Source organism: Rhinolophus sinicus, linkage group LG12 (assembly GCF_036562045.2).
Source record: "Rhinolophus sinicus isolate RSC01 linkage group LG12, ASM3656204v1, whole genome shotgun sequence".
Lineage (NCBI taxonomy): Eukaryota > Metazoa > Chordata > Mammalia > Chiroptera > Rhinolophidae > Rhinolophus > Rhinolophus sinicus.
Genome location: NC_133761.1, coordinates 37427091 through 37440971, shown reverse-complemented (window position 1 = coordinate 37440971; position 13881 = coordinate 37427091). Strand labels below are relative to the sequence as shown.

General features: G+C 37.0%; 1 protein-coding gene across 3 annotated transcripts in view; it reads right to left on the bottom strand.

Annotated features, from left to right (window-relative positions):
- Positions 1–209: 209 nt before the first annotated feature.
- CDH17 (cadherin 17) overlaps positions 210–13881 on the bottom strand; it is a 124380-nt gene continuing 110708 nt past the window's right edge. For 2 of the 3 annotated variants that reach the window (XM_019719225.2, XM_074316430.1), the window contains one exon: positions 489–735. In XM_019719225.2, the coding sequence (XP_019574784.2) occupies positions 638–735 (98 nt within the window). In that variant the 3' untranslated portion in view covers positions 489–637. Of the gene's footprint in view, positions 736–13881 lie in introns of all 3 variants that reach the window. The other variant, XM_074316429.1, reaches the window with a different exon arrangement.

The following is a 13881-nucleotide window of genomic DNA, read 5'->3' as shown; positions in this document are numbered from 1 at the left end:
TAAAGTCCTCTTATTTAAAATTTAAAAATTCCTAGCATATCTGCCTTGAACCCCTCAATCCATGGTATGAGTGGTGAACTTTCATTTCATTGTAGACCCTCTGCTTGTACTTACTGCATGGAAGGCAATTTTGATAAACAATAGTTAACCGCTGTTACCCAGCCCTTTTCTCAACAAGTGCGAAGAATCAGGAAGCAGAGCCAAAGAAATTTGGGAAACAAAAATAACTACAGCCAACATTTTTATTCTTGATTTTTGTCACCACTTCTTTCATACTTCCTTATTTTCTTCCTCATATTAAATATACAATAACCAAAATTTTATTAATATACACATAAAGAAAACATGTGCAGCATGTAAGCATGGTGGGTAGTGAGTAAATTTTGTCAGTGGTTGGTTTCTGCAGCAGGCCTATTTGTGGCCTGTGGGGGGTTTGTGCCATTTCCAAGTGGAAAAATCTCAAATGAAAAGCAACATAAGCCACACTGAGTTAAAGAAGGCTAATAACACCAAAGAGTTTCTGTTCAAAATAAGGGACAAGCCTAATCTTTTAACTTTTAATGAAACTTCTCTTTGTTCTTTTCTCCAAAATGTCTTTAAAGTAATGAAATACCAAAGGAGACATTCCTTTTCAAATTCAGTTTCTCAGAGGTTTGACTTCAGACGCCTGAGCATTTTCGACATTATCTCTGCCTTTATTCTTCATTTGAATAAACACAACTGCTAAAATAATACCTGAAAGAGAAAACTCAGGGTCAAATAGCTAGAATCTTAAAACATACTATTACATTCATTTATAAACTTTTGTACTCTGGTAGGAAAAAATGACTCATACAACTTCATTTTTGTTTGTGGTTCAACAAAGTTTCATTGTCCTGGTGAAGAAGGGATTCTTGGATAAGAAAACATCACTTATCTCATTGTCAATAAATATACACCAAGTTCCAAATCATATCTAAGCTGGTGGCTATTGCTGGGTCTATAAAGGAATACAGAACCTAAGCATCTGACAGAGTTCCTGAACTTTGTACATACTCACTAAATGTTGATTCCAGTCTTTTCCCTTCCCTAGAATAAATAGTCCAATCAGGACAACAAGAAAGCTGTTCCCAGACTTGTTCACCTACCTAAAGCCTACTTTCATTGTCTCTACACCAAATATCACATTTTCTTGGCACCTTCCTCCTGGTTCCAGTTTGAGTAGACCTCCCTAACCTTTAGATTTCTCCCATCTCTGAACTCTTACAAAATTACATTAGTCATTTTAGCACTAAATGTGCATTATAAACCAGAGACCAATATGGAAAAGGGAGTCGTTTTAAGGAAATTAACCTGGCAGTAAGTTCACAGGAGGAATCATGGCAAGGATCCTGGTCAAGATGGTAGAGTGGGGAGATCCTGGGTTCACCTCCTCCCATGGACATACAAATAATAGTGTGAACTATACCTGAGAACTAGTAGAACAGATTACCTACAACTGAGAATGTAAAGAAAAAAACATGTTGAGATGATTAGCAGGGGCAAAGATGCAGTCTAGTTAGGACTCACACCCTTGGAGTGATGTCCTACAAGCAGGATGGATATCATGGACACAGAGGTCCCCCTGCAGAGCAATGGGTCCAAGACCCATGTTGGGCTCCCCAACCTAGGTGGCATGCAATAGTAAAATGAGTCCCCATAACATCTAATTTTGAGGACCAGTGAAACTTATGTCTGGGAGATCTAAGAGGCTGTGGGAAACCAAGACTTTGCTTTTAAACGGCCTCGCCTGCCCACAAACTTAATCACTCCAAGTCCCAGAACAGAGGTAACAGTTTCAAAAGTGCCTGGGTCATACGTGAAACACATACACCAACTAATTTTGAGACATTTGCCAGAGAAGTAGGAATCTGTTGGAACTTTCTCTGGGGATGGAGGCATTGACAGGAGCCATTTTTTTCTTGATTGGTTTTGTTTTACTATACTTACATCTAGCTTGTCTCCACCACTGGTGGGCATCATTTCTGACACTTCGTTAACCTGTTAATGGTTCACCATGCCCCAGAGTTCCCCTGACAACCCACTCAGCCCAACCCTCATGTCCCACCCAGAACACACCAAAGCCACTCCAAGTGGTGCCCTACACTCCAATACAATAGAAGTCTCAGAACAACCCGTAAGCCCCTCGAAGGTGACACCCCACCCCCAGCACCCAGTATGCTCTTCTGGAGCCCCATCCAAGGGAGCAACCCTGTCTCCAGTACCCAGCAGGTAGACCCTGGTGGCTTCAGAGCCCCTTGAAGGCAGCAGACCACCCTCAAGCACCTGGAAGCTGGTTCCTGGAGGACCCAGATCCCCTCCAAAGCAGTGCCCCAATCTGGGGGGCCAGCCCCCATATACTAATGCACTCAGAACAGTAGAGACTGGGTCTCGCAGCCACCCACACCAGAGCACTTCATGGCACACCAGCACATCAGCAGCAGTCATGGCTGAACACAGCAGCCAGCTGAGGCAGGGGTCTGCCCCACATACCAATGCACCCACAACAGCTGTGGACAGGCCTTGTAGCCAGAAAGGCCAGTGAGCAGCCCTGGACAACAGCATGCCCAGAACAGTTGTGGCACAACCACAATAGAGGGTGCATGCAGCCTACATGGGACACCCCTGGAGCACCTGGCTCTGGTTACCACCAGTGATTTTGCCACTGGGCCCCATAGGATAGCTTCTACATAAGGGCACTCTCAAAACTGCAAGACATAGCTGATCTACCTAATACATAAAGATACATAGAGACTTAGGCAAAATGAGGAGACAGAGTAATATATTTCAAATGAAAGTACAAAACAAATTCCAGAAAAAAATAAAACTAAAATAAAATAGAGATAAGTACTCTACCAGACAAAAAGTTCAAAGTAATGATTATAAGGATGCTCACTGAACTCAAGAGAAGTATGGGTTGGGGTGGCAGATGGCTCAGTTTGTTAGAGCGTGACCTCTGAACAACATGGTTGCCGGTTCAATTCCTGCATGGGATGGTGGGCTGCACCCCCTTCAACTAAGACTGAAAAAACAGTGACTGGACCTGGAGCTGAGCTGAGCCCTCCACAACTAGACTGAAGGACAACAACTTGGAATTGATGGGCTCTGGAAAAACACTGTTCCCAATAGCCTTCAATATAAATAAATAAATAAATAAATAAATAAATAAATAAATAAATAAATAAAATAAAGAGTACTTGACCTTTTTTAAGAAAAAAAGAGAGAAGTATGGATGAACGCAGAGAGAATTTCAACAAAAACATAAAAAATATTAAACAGAACCAACCAGAACTGAAGACTACAACAACTGCAATGAAAAATACATTAGAGGGAATCAACAGCAGATTAGCTAATGCAAAAGAACAGATAAGTGATTTGGAAGACAAAGCAGTGAAAATTACCCAATCAAAAAAGAAAAGGAAATCAGAAAAATGTGGAGGGTATAAGAGACATTTGGGACAGCATCAAGTTTACTAATATTTGCATTATAGGGGTCCCAGAAGGAGAAGAAAGAGAGAAAGGACAGAAAAACCTATGTGAAGAAATGATTTCCCTGACCTGGAGATGGAAACAAATATCTAAGTTCAGGAAGCACAGAGAGTCCCAAACATTATGAACCCAAAGAAATCCACACCAAGACACATCATAATTAAAATGTCAAAACTTAAAGACAAAGAGAAAAATCTTAAAAGCAGAAAGAGAAAAACAAAGTTACATACAAGGTAACCCTCATATGATAACCAGCTGATATTTCAGCAGAATCTTTGCAGGCCAGAAGGCAAGATATATACAAAGTGATAAAAGGAAAAAAACCTATAACCAAGAATACTCTACCAGGCAAGGTTTCATTCAGAATTGAAGAACAGAGAATGAGTTTCTCAGACAAGCAAGCTAAAAGAGTACATCACCACTAAATGGGCATTGCAAGAAATATTAAAGGAGCTTTTTTGAACAGTAAAGCAAAAGGCAAAATTATATGTAAGAAAATATATGAAAGGAAAAAATCACTGGCAAAGGCAAAAATGTAGCAAAGGTAGTGGATCAACCATTTATAAAGCTAACATGGAGGTAAAAGACAAAAGTAGTAAAATAATTTATATTAACAATAATTAGTTAAGGGAGATACACAAACACACGTAAAAGATGATGTCAAAAACATAGAACATGGGGTGTAGAAATGTAGTGCTTTAAGAATGCATTTGAACTTAATCAGCCATCAATTTAAAATAGACTGTTATATACAAAGGTTGTTATACATACATATATATATATATATATATATATATATATATATATATGATGGTAATCACAAACCAAAAACTTATAATAGATACACAAAAAATAAAGAGAAAGGAATCTAAATACTAAAGAAACTCATCAAATCACAAGAGAGAAAGAGAAGAAGAAAGGAATGGAGAAGAGTTACAAATACAACCAGGAAACAATTAACAAAATGGAAATAAACATATACCTATCAATAATTACTCCAATCAAAAAACTTAGAGTGGCTAAAGGTATTGAAGAAAACAAGACCTATACATATGATGCCTAAAAGAGACTCACTTCAACCTAAACACAAACACTGATTGAAAGTGAAGGGATGGAAAAACACATATCATGCAAATGAAAATGAAAAGAAAGCTGGGATAGCAATACCTAGACAAAATAGACTTGAAACAAAGACTTTAAACAGAGACAAGCAATGGCATTACATAATGATAAAAGAATCACTCCAACAAGAGGATATAACACTTGCAAACATCTATGCACCCAACGTAGGAGCACCTAAATTTGTAAACAAATACTAACTGACATAAATGGAGAGAATGACAGAAATACAATAATTGTAGGGACTTTAACATCCCACTTTCATCCAGATCATCCAGAGATAATCAACTCGGAAACTTTGGCTTTAAATGAAACATAAAACCACATGACTGTATTAGATATATACAGAACATTCCATCCAAAGATAGCAGAATACATATTCTTTTCAAGTGTACATGAAACATTCCCCAGGACAGATTACATGTTAGGTCACAGAATAAGTCTCAATAAATTTAAGAAGACTGAAATCATACTAAGCATCTTTTCTGACCAAAATGACATGAAATTAGAAATGAACTATAGGAAGAAAACTGGAAACAAAACACAAATACATGGAGACTAAACAACATGCTACTAAACTACCAATGAATGAGAAAATCAGAAACTACCTTTAAACAAATGAAAATTAAAACACAACTTTTCAAAATGTATGGGATGCAGGAAAAGCAGTTCTAAGAGGGAAGTTCATAGCTATACAGGCTACCTCAAAAAACAAGAAAAAATCCCAAGTAAATAAACTAACTCTACACCTAAAGGAACTAGAAAAAGAACAAACCCAATGAAAACAGAAGAAAGAAAATAATTAAGATCAGAGCAGAAATAAATGAAATAGAAATTTTAAAAAACAATAGAAAAGATCAATGAGACTAAGAGCTTCTTCTTTGAAAAGAAAAAAAACTGATAAAACTTTACCCAGACTCAAGGAAAACAGAGAGATAGCCCAAATAAATAAAATAAGAAATGAAAGAGAAGTTATATCTAAAACCACAGAAATACAAAGGATCATAAAATAATACTATAGATAATAATTATACACCAACAAATTGGAAAATCTGGAAGAAATAGATAACTTCCCAGAAACATACACGCTTCCAAGAGTGATTCAGTAAGAATCATAAAATCTAAACAAACATATTACTAGTAATTAAATTGAATCAGTAATCACCTCCTCCCCCCCAAAAAAAAGAGCCCAGAACCAGAATGCTTCACAGGTGAATTAAACCAAACATTCAAAAAAAAAAAAAAAAAAAAAAAAAGAGTTAGCATCTATCCTTCTCAAGATATTACAAAAGAATTGAAGAAGAAACACTTCCAAACTCATTCAATGAGGTCAGTATTATGCTGATACTAAAACCAGACAAAGACACTACAAAAGGAAAAAAAAAGAAAAGAAAAAGAAAATTACAGGCCAATATCCCTGATAAACAAAAATCTTCAACAGAATATTTGGAAGTAGAATTCAACAATACATTAAAAGGATCATACACCATGATCAAGTGGGATTTGTCCCAGCAATGTAAGGATAGTTCAATATCCACAAATCAATAATGTGATACCAGAACAAAGCAAAGAATAAAATTTGTATGATCCTCTCAATAGATGTAGAGAAAACATTTGACAAGATTCAACATTCATTTATGATCAAAACTCTCAACAAAGTAGGTATAGAAGAAACATACCTCAACAGAATAAAGGCCATATATAACAAATCCAAAACAAACATCATAATCAATGGTAAAAAGCTTAAAGCTTTTCCTGTAAGATCAAGAACAGGACAAGGAATCCCACTCTCAACAGTTTTATTCAACATAGTGTAAAAAATTCTAGCCACAGCAATGAGACAAGAAAAACAACTAAAAGGCATTCAAATTGGGATAGAGGAAGCAAAACTCTCACTATTTATAGAAGACATGATACTATATACAGAAAACTCTGAAAAACTCCTCCAAAAACTGTTAAAACTAATACATGAATTCAGTAAAGTTGCAGGGTACAAAATTTATATATAAGAAACAGTTGTGTATCTATGAACTTATAACAGACTATCAGAAAGAGAAATCAAGAAAACAACTTAATTTACAATTGCATAAAAAGAATAAAATACCTAGGCAAATTTTTAACAAAGGAGATGACGTCATAGAAATGGTGCCAGTGAGGTGGGCTTCTTGAGTTCTCCCCTGGAAGTTACTACAAATTGAACATCTATAACTCATCAAAGGATTCTCTGTTCATCACACAGAACAGCTAAAAGACATGCACAAGGATTACTTGAAGGTGGGCAAACAGGGCAACTGGGGGAAGAGGGGAGGGAGAGATGTGGAGATGCGAGCCACATCTGCAGCTGTGGAGACACAGGGCCCCAGGACGCAGACCACAGATCGCAGCAGCCAGGCTGTGGGCTCTTTCCCTACACCCCATTGTCCTGCCAAGGGATCAGCATATAGGACAGCAGTGCCCAGCATCCCAGGCAGAGACCTCAACTGAGAACTGCAGTTGGGCTCTCTTGGTCAGACAGAAAGCAAAGAAAACAACATACCTAGACCCCTCCTCCCCATTCTCCCACAACTCTCCTTAACCCCGCCATTCCAGACATTTAAGCTAGTCCCAGAATGGGAAGAAGGAGTAGTGTCAGATTACAGAGGAGTTGCAGCCCTCAAGAACTGGAAAGAGTTCATTTGTAGCTGTGACCTAGGGAAGAGGCTGGGATGAGTGTGACACTGGTAGGCTAGCCAGGGAGACAAAGGCGACTGCCTACCCAGCCCCCACCTTTTCTGGATGGCTCCTGGCAGGACAACTAGAGCTGTGGAGACACATACAGATGTCAGCAGCAGGTGGCAGAGGCAGCCCTGGGCTTTCAGAAGCTCAGAAATCTCATGCCCTCCACACCCCCTGATGGAAAAAGTGCCTTAAGACCCAGTAGATCTGCGCACAGGGAAGAACACCCTTCCTGGTTGCTGGCTGTGGTACTTTCAGTGTGCATTTGTGCAGGCAAGAGCAGAAACTGCACTGACTTTGTAAAGCTTTGCAACCACACCCCATAGCCCCACCCATCAAGAACTGCATTGCCAGTGTCACCCTGGATGCCAGGTTGCCAGCTCTGCCTCCATAAAACACAGGGGAGTTTTTGTACAGCACAGAATATCCTGGAGATAGCTTGGTAGACTTAAGCCAAGACTGGCGCTGTTGATTTTTTATTTTTTAATTATTATCGTATATATATATATATATACGTGTGTGTGTGTCTATGTATATCTAAGAAACAATAATATATATGTGTGTATATATGTATATATATACATATATATGTGTATGTATATACATATACATATACATATACATATACATATACATATACATATACATATACATATACATATACATATATATTTTTCCCCCCTTATTTTCTTCTTTTCTTTTTTCTTTTCCTTGCTGTAATTTTCCTCCTTCTTTCCATTTTTCTGCATTGACTATTTCTTTTTGGTGTTGCTATTTTATGTGGGGTTTTTTTTGCTGTTGTGTTTGTATTTTTGATATTTTTGTGTGTGTTGAGTGCTGGTTGTTGGTTGTTTTCATATGTGAGCATACTTGTTTTTTGTTGTCATTGTTGTTGTTGTCGTTGTTGCACTTGTTGGTTTGTTTTGTTCTGAAATTGCCAGGCATGAGGGCCCAGCCCAAGAGTCATAAGAGTCAACACGCCCAGAGGCCAACTCCAGACCATATCAGAGCATTGCCAGGTTTAACCTACAAGTGACACACCCAAAGGGATTTCTCTACAGGCGCAAGAGCCCACAGGGGCCAAGCCTCATCTGAGGTGTGAACCCTCATACAGCAGCTCATACACTGTGGGCATAGCCAATTCTCACATCTAGTAAGCCTGGGAGTCAATCCCACCTACTGACAAGCCAAAAGTAATTAAAGCTCAACTTCAACAGGAGAATATACACAACACAAGGGACACCTCAGGAACACACGCATGGGAGAATAGTGAGACTGTGCAACTCAAATATAAAGGACACATACTACATAAGTCCACCCAGGAAAGACTGAGAGACCTAGGGGATCTACCTAATACATCAAAGCAAACACAGTCAGCCTGAATGAGGAAATAAAGAAACATGTCTTGAATAAAAGAACAAAAGAAACCTCCAGAGTTGCAACTAAATGAAATAGAGGTAACCAACCTATCAGAGACAAAGTTTAGAATACTGATTATAAGAATGTTTAAGGAACTTAGTGAGAACATAAAGAAGGATACAGAAATCATAAAAAAAAAAACCCAACCAGTGAGAACTAAAAAATATAATAACTGAAATAAAGAACACACTCGAAGGAGTTGCCAGCAGATTTGATGAAACAGAGGATCAAATCACTGATTTAGAAGGCAAGGTAGCAGAAATCACCCAATCAGAACAACGAAAAGGAAAAAGAATTTAAAAAATGAAAATAGTTTAAGAGACCTGTGGGATAACATCAAACACAACATTTGCATCATAGGAATACCAGAAGGTAAAGAGAGGGAGCAAGGGATCGAGAACATATTTGAAGTAATAATGACCAAAAACTTCCCTAACCTGGTGAAGGAAATCGACATACAAGCCCAGGATGTGCAGAGAGTTCTAACCAAGATGAACCCAAACAGGCCACACCAAGACATATTATAGTTAAAATGGCAAAGGTTAAAGACAAGGAGAGAATCCTAAATGCAGCAAGAGACAGACAGTGAGTTCCTTACAAGGATGCTCCCATTAGACTATCAGCGGACTTTTCTACAGAAACTTTGCAGGCCATAAAGGAGTGTTTTCAAAGTGATTAAAAACAAAGTCCTACAACCCAGATTGCTTTATCCACCAAGGCTATCATTTAAAATTGGAGAGATAAAGAGCTTCCCAGAAAAGAATAAGCTAAGGGAATTCATTACCACCAAGCCAACATTGCAGGATATGTTAAAAGGGCTTCTTTAAGCAGAGGAAAGATGAAAACAACCTAACTAATGAAGACCAGAAATACAAATAACAAAATGGCAATAACTACATACCTATCAATAATGACTTTAAAGGTAAATGGATTAAATGCTCCAACCAAAAGACATAGGGTGGCTGAGTAAATAAGAAAACAAGATCCTTGCATATGCTGTATACAAGAGACTCACCTCAATCAAAAGACACACACAGGCTGAAAGTAAAGGGATGGACTAAGATATTTCATGCAAATGGAAGTAAGATAAAGCTGGAGTTGCAATACTTATGTTTGACAAAATAGACTTTAAAATGAAGAATATATTAAAAGACAAAGATGGGCACTATATAATAATAAAGGAATCGATCCGACAAGAAGACATAACCCTAGTAAACATCTATGCACCCAACATAGGAGCACATAAATATATAAAACAGATATTGACTGACATAAAGACAGAGATCATCAACAACACTCTCATAATAGCAGACATCAATACACCTCTGACAACAAGGGACAGATCCTCCAGTCAGAAAATCAATATGGAAACAGTGGCCTTACATGACACATTAGACCAGTTGGATTTAATCGAAATTTTTAGAGTGTTTCACTCCAAAGCTGCAAAATATACATTCTTCTTAAGTGCACATGGAACATCTTCCAAGGTAGACCACATGTTAGGCCACAAAAATCAGTCTCAATAAATTTAAGAAAATTTAAATCATTTCAAGCATCTTCACTGACCACTGTGCCATGAAATTAGAAATCAATTACAAGAAAAGAACTGGAAAACACACAAATACATGGGGGCTGAATAACATGTTACTAAATAATGAATGGGTCAACAATTAAAGTAAGGAGGAAATCAAAAGATGCCTAGAGACAAATAAAAATGAAAACACAATGATCCAAAATCTATGGAATGCAGCAAAAGCAGTCCTAAGAGGAAAATTCATGGCAATGCAGGCTACCTAAGAAAAACCTCAAATCAACAATTTGTCTTTACACCTAAGGGAACTGGAAAAAGAACAGCAAAATAAACCCAAACAGAGTACAAGGAAGGAAATAATAAAGATTAGAGCGAAAATAAACAAAATAGATACAAAAAAATACAAAAGATAAATGAAACGAAGAGCTGGTTTTTGAGAAGATAAACAAAATGGACAAACCTTTAGCCAGACTCATCAAGAAAAAGACAGGACCCAAATTAATAAAATCAGAAATGAAAGAAGAGATGTGACAACAGAAACCACAGAAATACAAAAAAATTAAAGAAAATACTACCAGTGCCTATATGCCAACAAGTTAGGCAACCTGGAAGAAATGGATAATTTTCTAGAAGCATACAACCTTCCAAGACTAACTCAAGAAGAAACGGAAAACCTGAATAGACTGATTACTACCAGGGAAATGAATCAGTAATCAACAAGATCCCAAAAACAAAAGCCCTGGACCAGATGGCTTTACTCTGAATTTTACAAAACATTCAAAAAAGAATTATCACCTATTCTCATCAAACTATTCCAAAAAATCCAGAAGGAGGGAAGGCTCCCAAACACTTTCACATGCTGACTATCACCCTGATCCACAAATCAGAAAAAGACATTACAAGGAAAGAAAACTACAGGCTGATATCTCTAATGAACACAGATGCAAAAATCCTCAACAAAATATTTGCAAACAGAATTCAATAATATATTAAGAAGATCATACATCATGACGAAGTGGGATTCATTCCTGGTATGCAAGTTTGGCTCAACATCTGCAAATCAATTAATGTGAAACACCACATTAATAAAATGAAAAATAAAAATCTCATGATCATATCAATAGATGTAGAAAAGGCATTTGACAAAATCCAGCAAAGACTTATGATAAAAACTCTTAAGAAAGTGGGAATAGAGGGATCGTATCTCAACATAATAAAGGTCATATATGATAAACCCACAGCTAACATCATACTCAATGGGGAAAAGCTAAAACCATTCTCCTTAAGATCAGGAACAAGGCAAGGTTGCCCACTTTCTCCACTTCTATTCAACATAGTTCTGGAAGTTCTAGCCACAGCAATCAGACAAGAAAAAGAAATAAAAGGCATCCAAATTGGTAAGGAGGAAGTAAAATTGTCATTATATGCAGATTACAAGATGCAATATAGAGAGAAACCTAAATCTACCCCCAAAACTATTAGAACTGATAAATGAATTTAGTAAAGTAGCAGGATACAAAATTAATATTCAGAAATCAGTTGTATTTGTATACACCAATAACAAACTATCAGAAGGAGCAATTAAGAAAACAGTCCCATTTACAATTGTTTCAGAAATTATAAAATACTTAGGAATAAATTTAATCAAAGAAGTAAAAGATCTGTACTCCGAAAATTAGAAGACACTGAAGAAAGAAATGAAAGAAGATACAAATAGATGGAAACACATACTATGCTCATGGCTAGGAAGAATTAACATTGTTAAAATGTCCATAATACCTAAGGCAATATACAGATTCAATGCAATTCCTATCAAGCTACCAAGGTCATTTTTCACAGAAATAGAAAATATAATCCTAAAATTTATATGGAACAATAAAAGACCCCAGACAGCCTCAGCAATCTTGAGAAATAAGTACAAAGTGGGAGGTATCATGATACCTGACATCAAATCATACTACAAGGCTATAGTAATCAAAACACCATGGCACTGGCATAAAAACAGACACATAGATCAATGGAACAGAATAGAGAGCCCAGAAATAAATCCGTACCTATATGGTCATTCAATCTATGACAATGGAAACGAAAATTTACGTTGGGGTAAAGACAGTCTATTCAATAAGTGGTGCTGGGAAATCTGGACAGACACATGCAAAAAAATGAAGTTGGACCACCTCCTTATGCCCTATACAAGAATAAATTCAAAGTGGATTAAAGACATAAATGTAAGATCTGAAACCATAAAACTCCTTGAAGAAAATATAGAAAGTAAATTTGCAGACATTACCCTTAGCAATATATTAACTGATATATCCTCTCTGGCAAGGAAAGTAAGAGAAAAAATATATACATATGGGATTACATCAAACTAAAAAGTTTTTTTCACAGCAAAAGAAACCATCAATAAAAGAAAAAGGCATCCTACTGAATGGGAGAAGATATTTGTCAATGATACATCTGATAAAGACTTAATATCTAAAATTTATAAAAAACTCATTCAACTCAACACCAAACAAACAACCCAATTAAAAAATGGGCAGAGGACATGAAGAGATACTTTTCTAAAGAGGACATAAAAGTGGCCAACAGACATATGAAAAAATGTTCAACCTTGCTAATCATTAGAGAAATTCAAATAAAAACCACAATGAGATATTACCTCACTCTGGTCAGAATGGCTATCATCAATAAAGCAACAAACAACAAGTGCTGGCAAGGATATGACAAAATGGGAACCCTCATGCACTGTTGGTGGGATTGCAGATTGGTGAAGCCACTATGGAAATCAGTATGGAGATATCTCAAAAAACTGGAAATGGAACTACCTTTGACCCAGCAATTCCACTCTTAGGTATATATCCAGAGAAATCCAAAATGCTAATTCAAAAAATTTATGCATCCCTATTCAATGTGGCAGTGCTATTCACAATAGCCAATCGTGGAAACAACCGAAATGCACCTCGGTAGATGACTGGATTAAGAAACTGGTACATTCATACAGTGGGGTATTACTCAGCCATAAAGAAAAATGAAATCTTACCATTTGCAATGACATGGATGGACCTCAAGAACATTATGCTAAGTGAAATAAGTCAGACAGAGTAAGACAAATACCATATCATTTCACTTATATGTGGAATCTAAAGAATAGAATAAATGAACAAACTTATCAGAAACTGTTTCAGAGATATAGAGAAAAACTGAGTGTTGCTAGATGGGAGAGTGGTGGGGATGAGGGAGAAGGTGAGGGGATTAGAAAGCACAAATTTGCAACCATGAGATTGCCACAGGGATATGAAAGACAGTTTAGGGAACATACTCAATAATGTTGTACAGATTTTGTATGGTATCTGACGGACCCTTGTCTTATTAGGGAGATCACTTCAGGGACGGTGTAGATGCCTGATCACTGCACTGTACACCTGAAGCTGAAGCTGAATAACAATGAATGCCAACTATAATTATATATATAGAGAGAGAGTCAATGGAATTGTAACAGCTACACGATGTCAGAGGGGTAGTAGATTGGGGGAGGTGGTTATCATTTTGTGAGGGGTTTAAAGGTCTAACTATTACATTGTTTTATA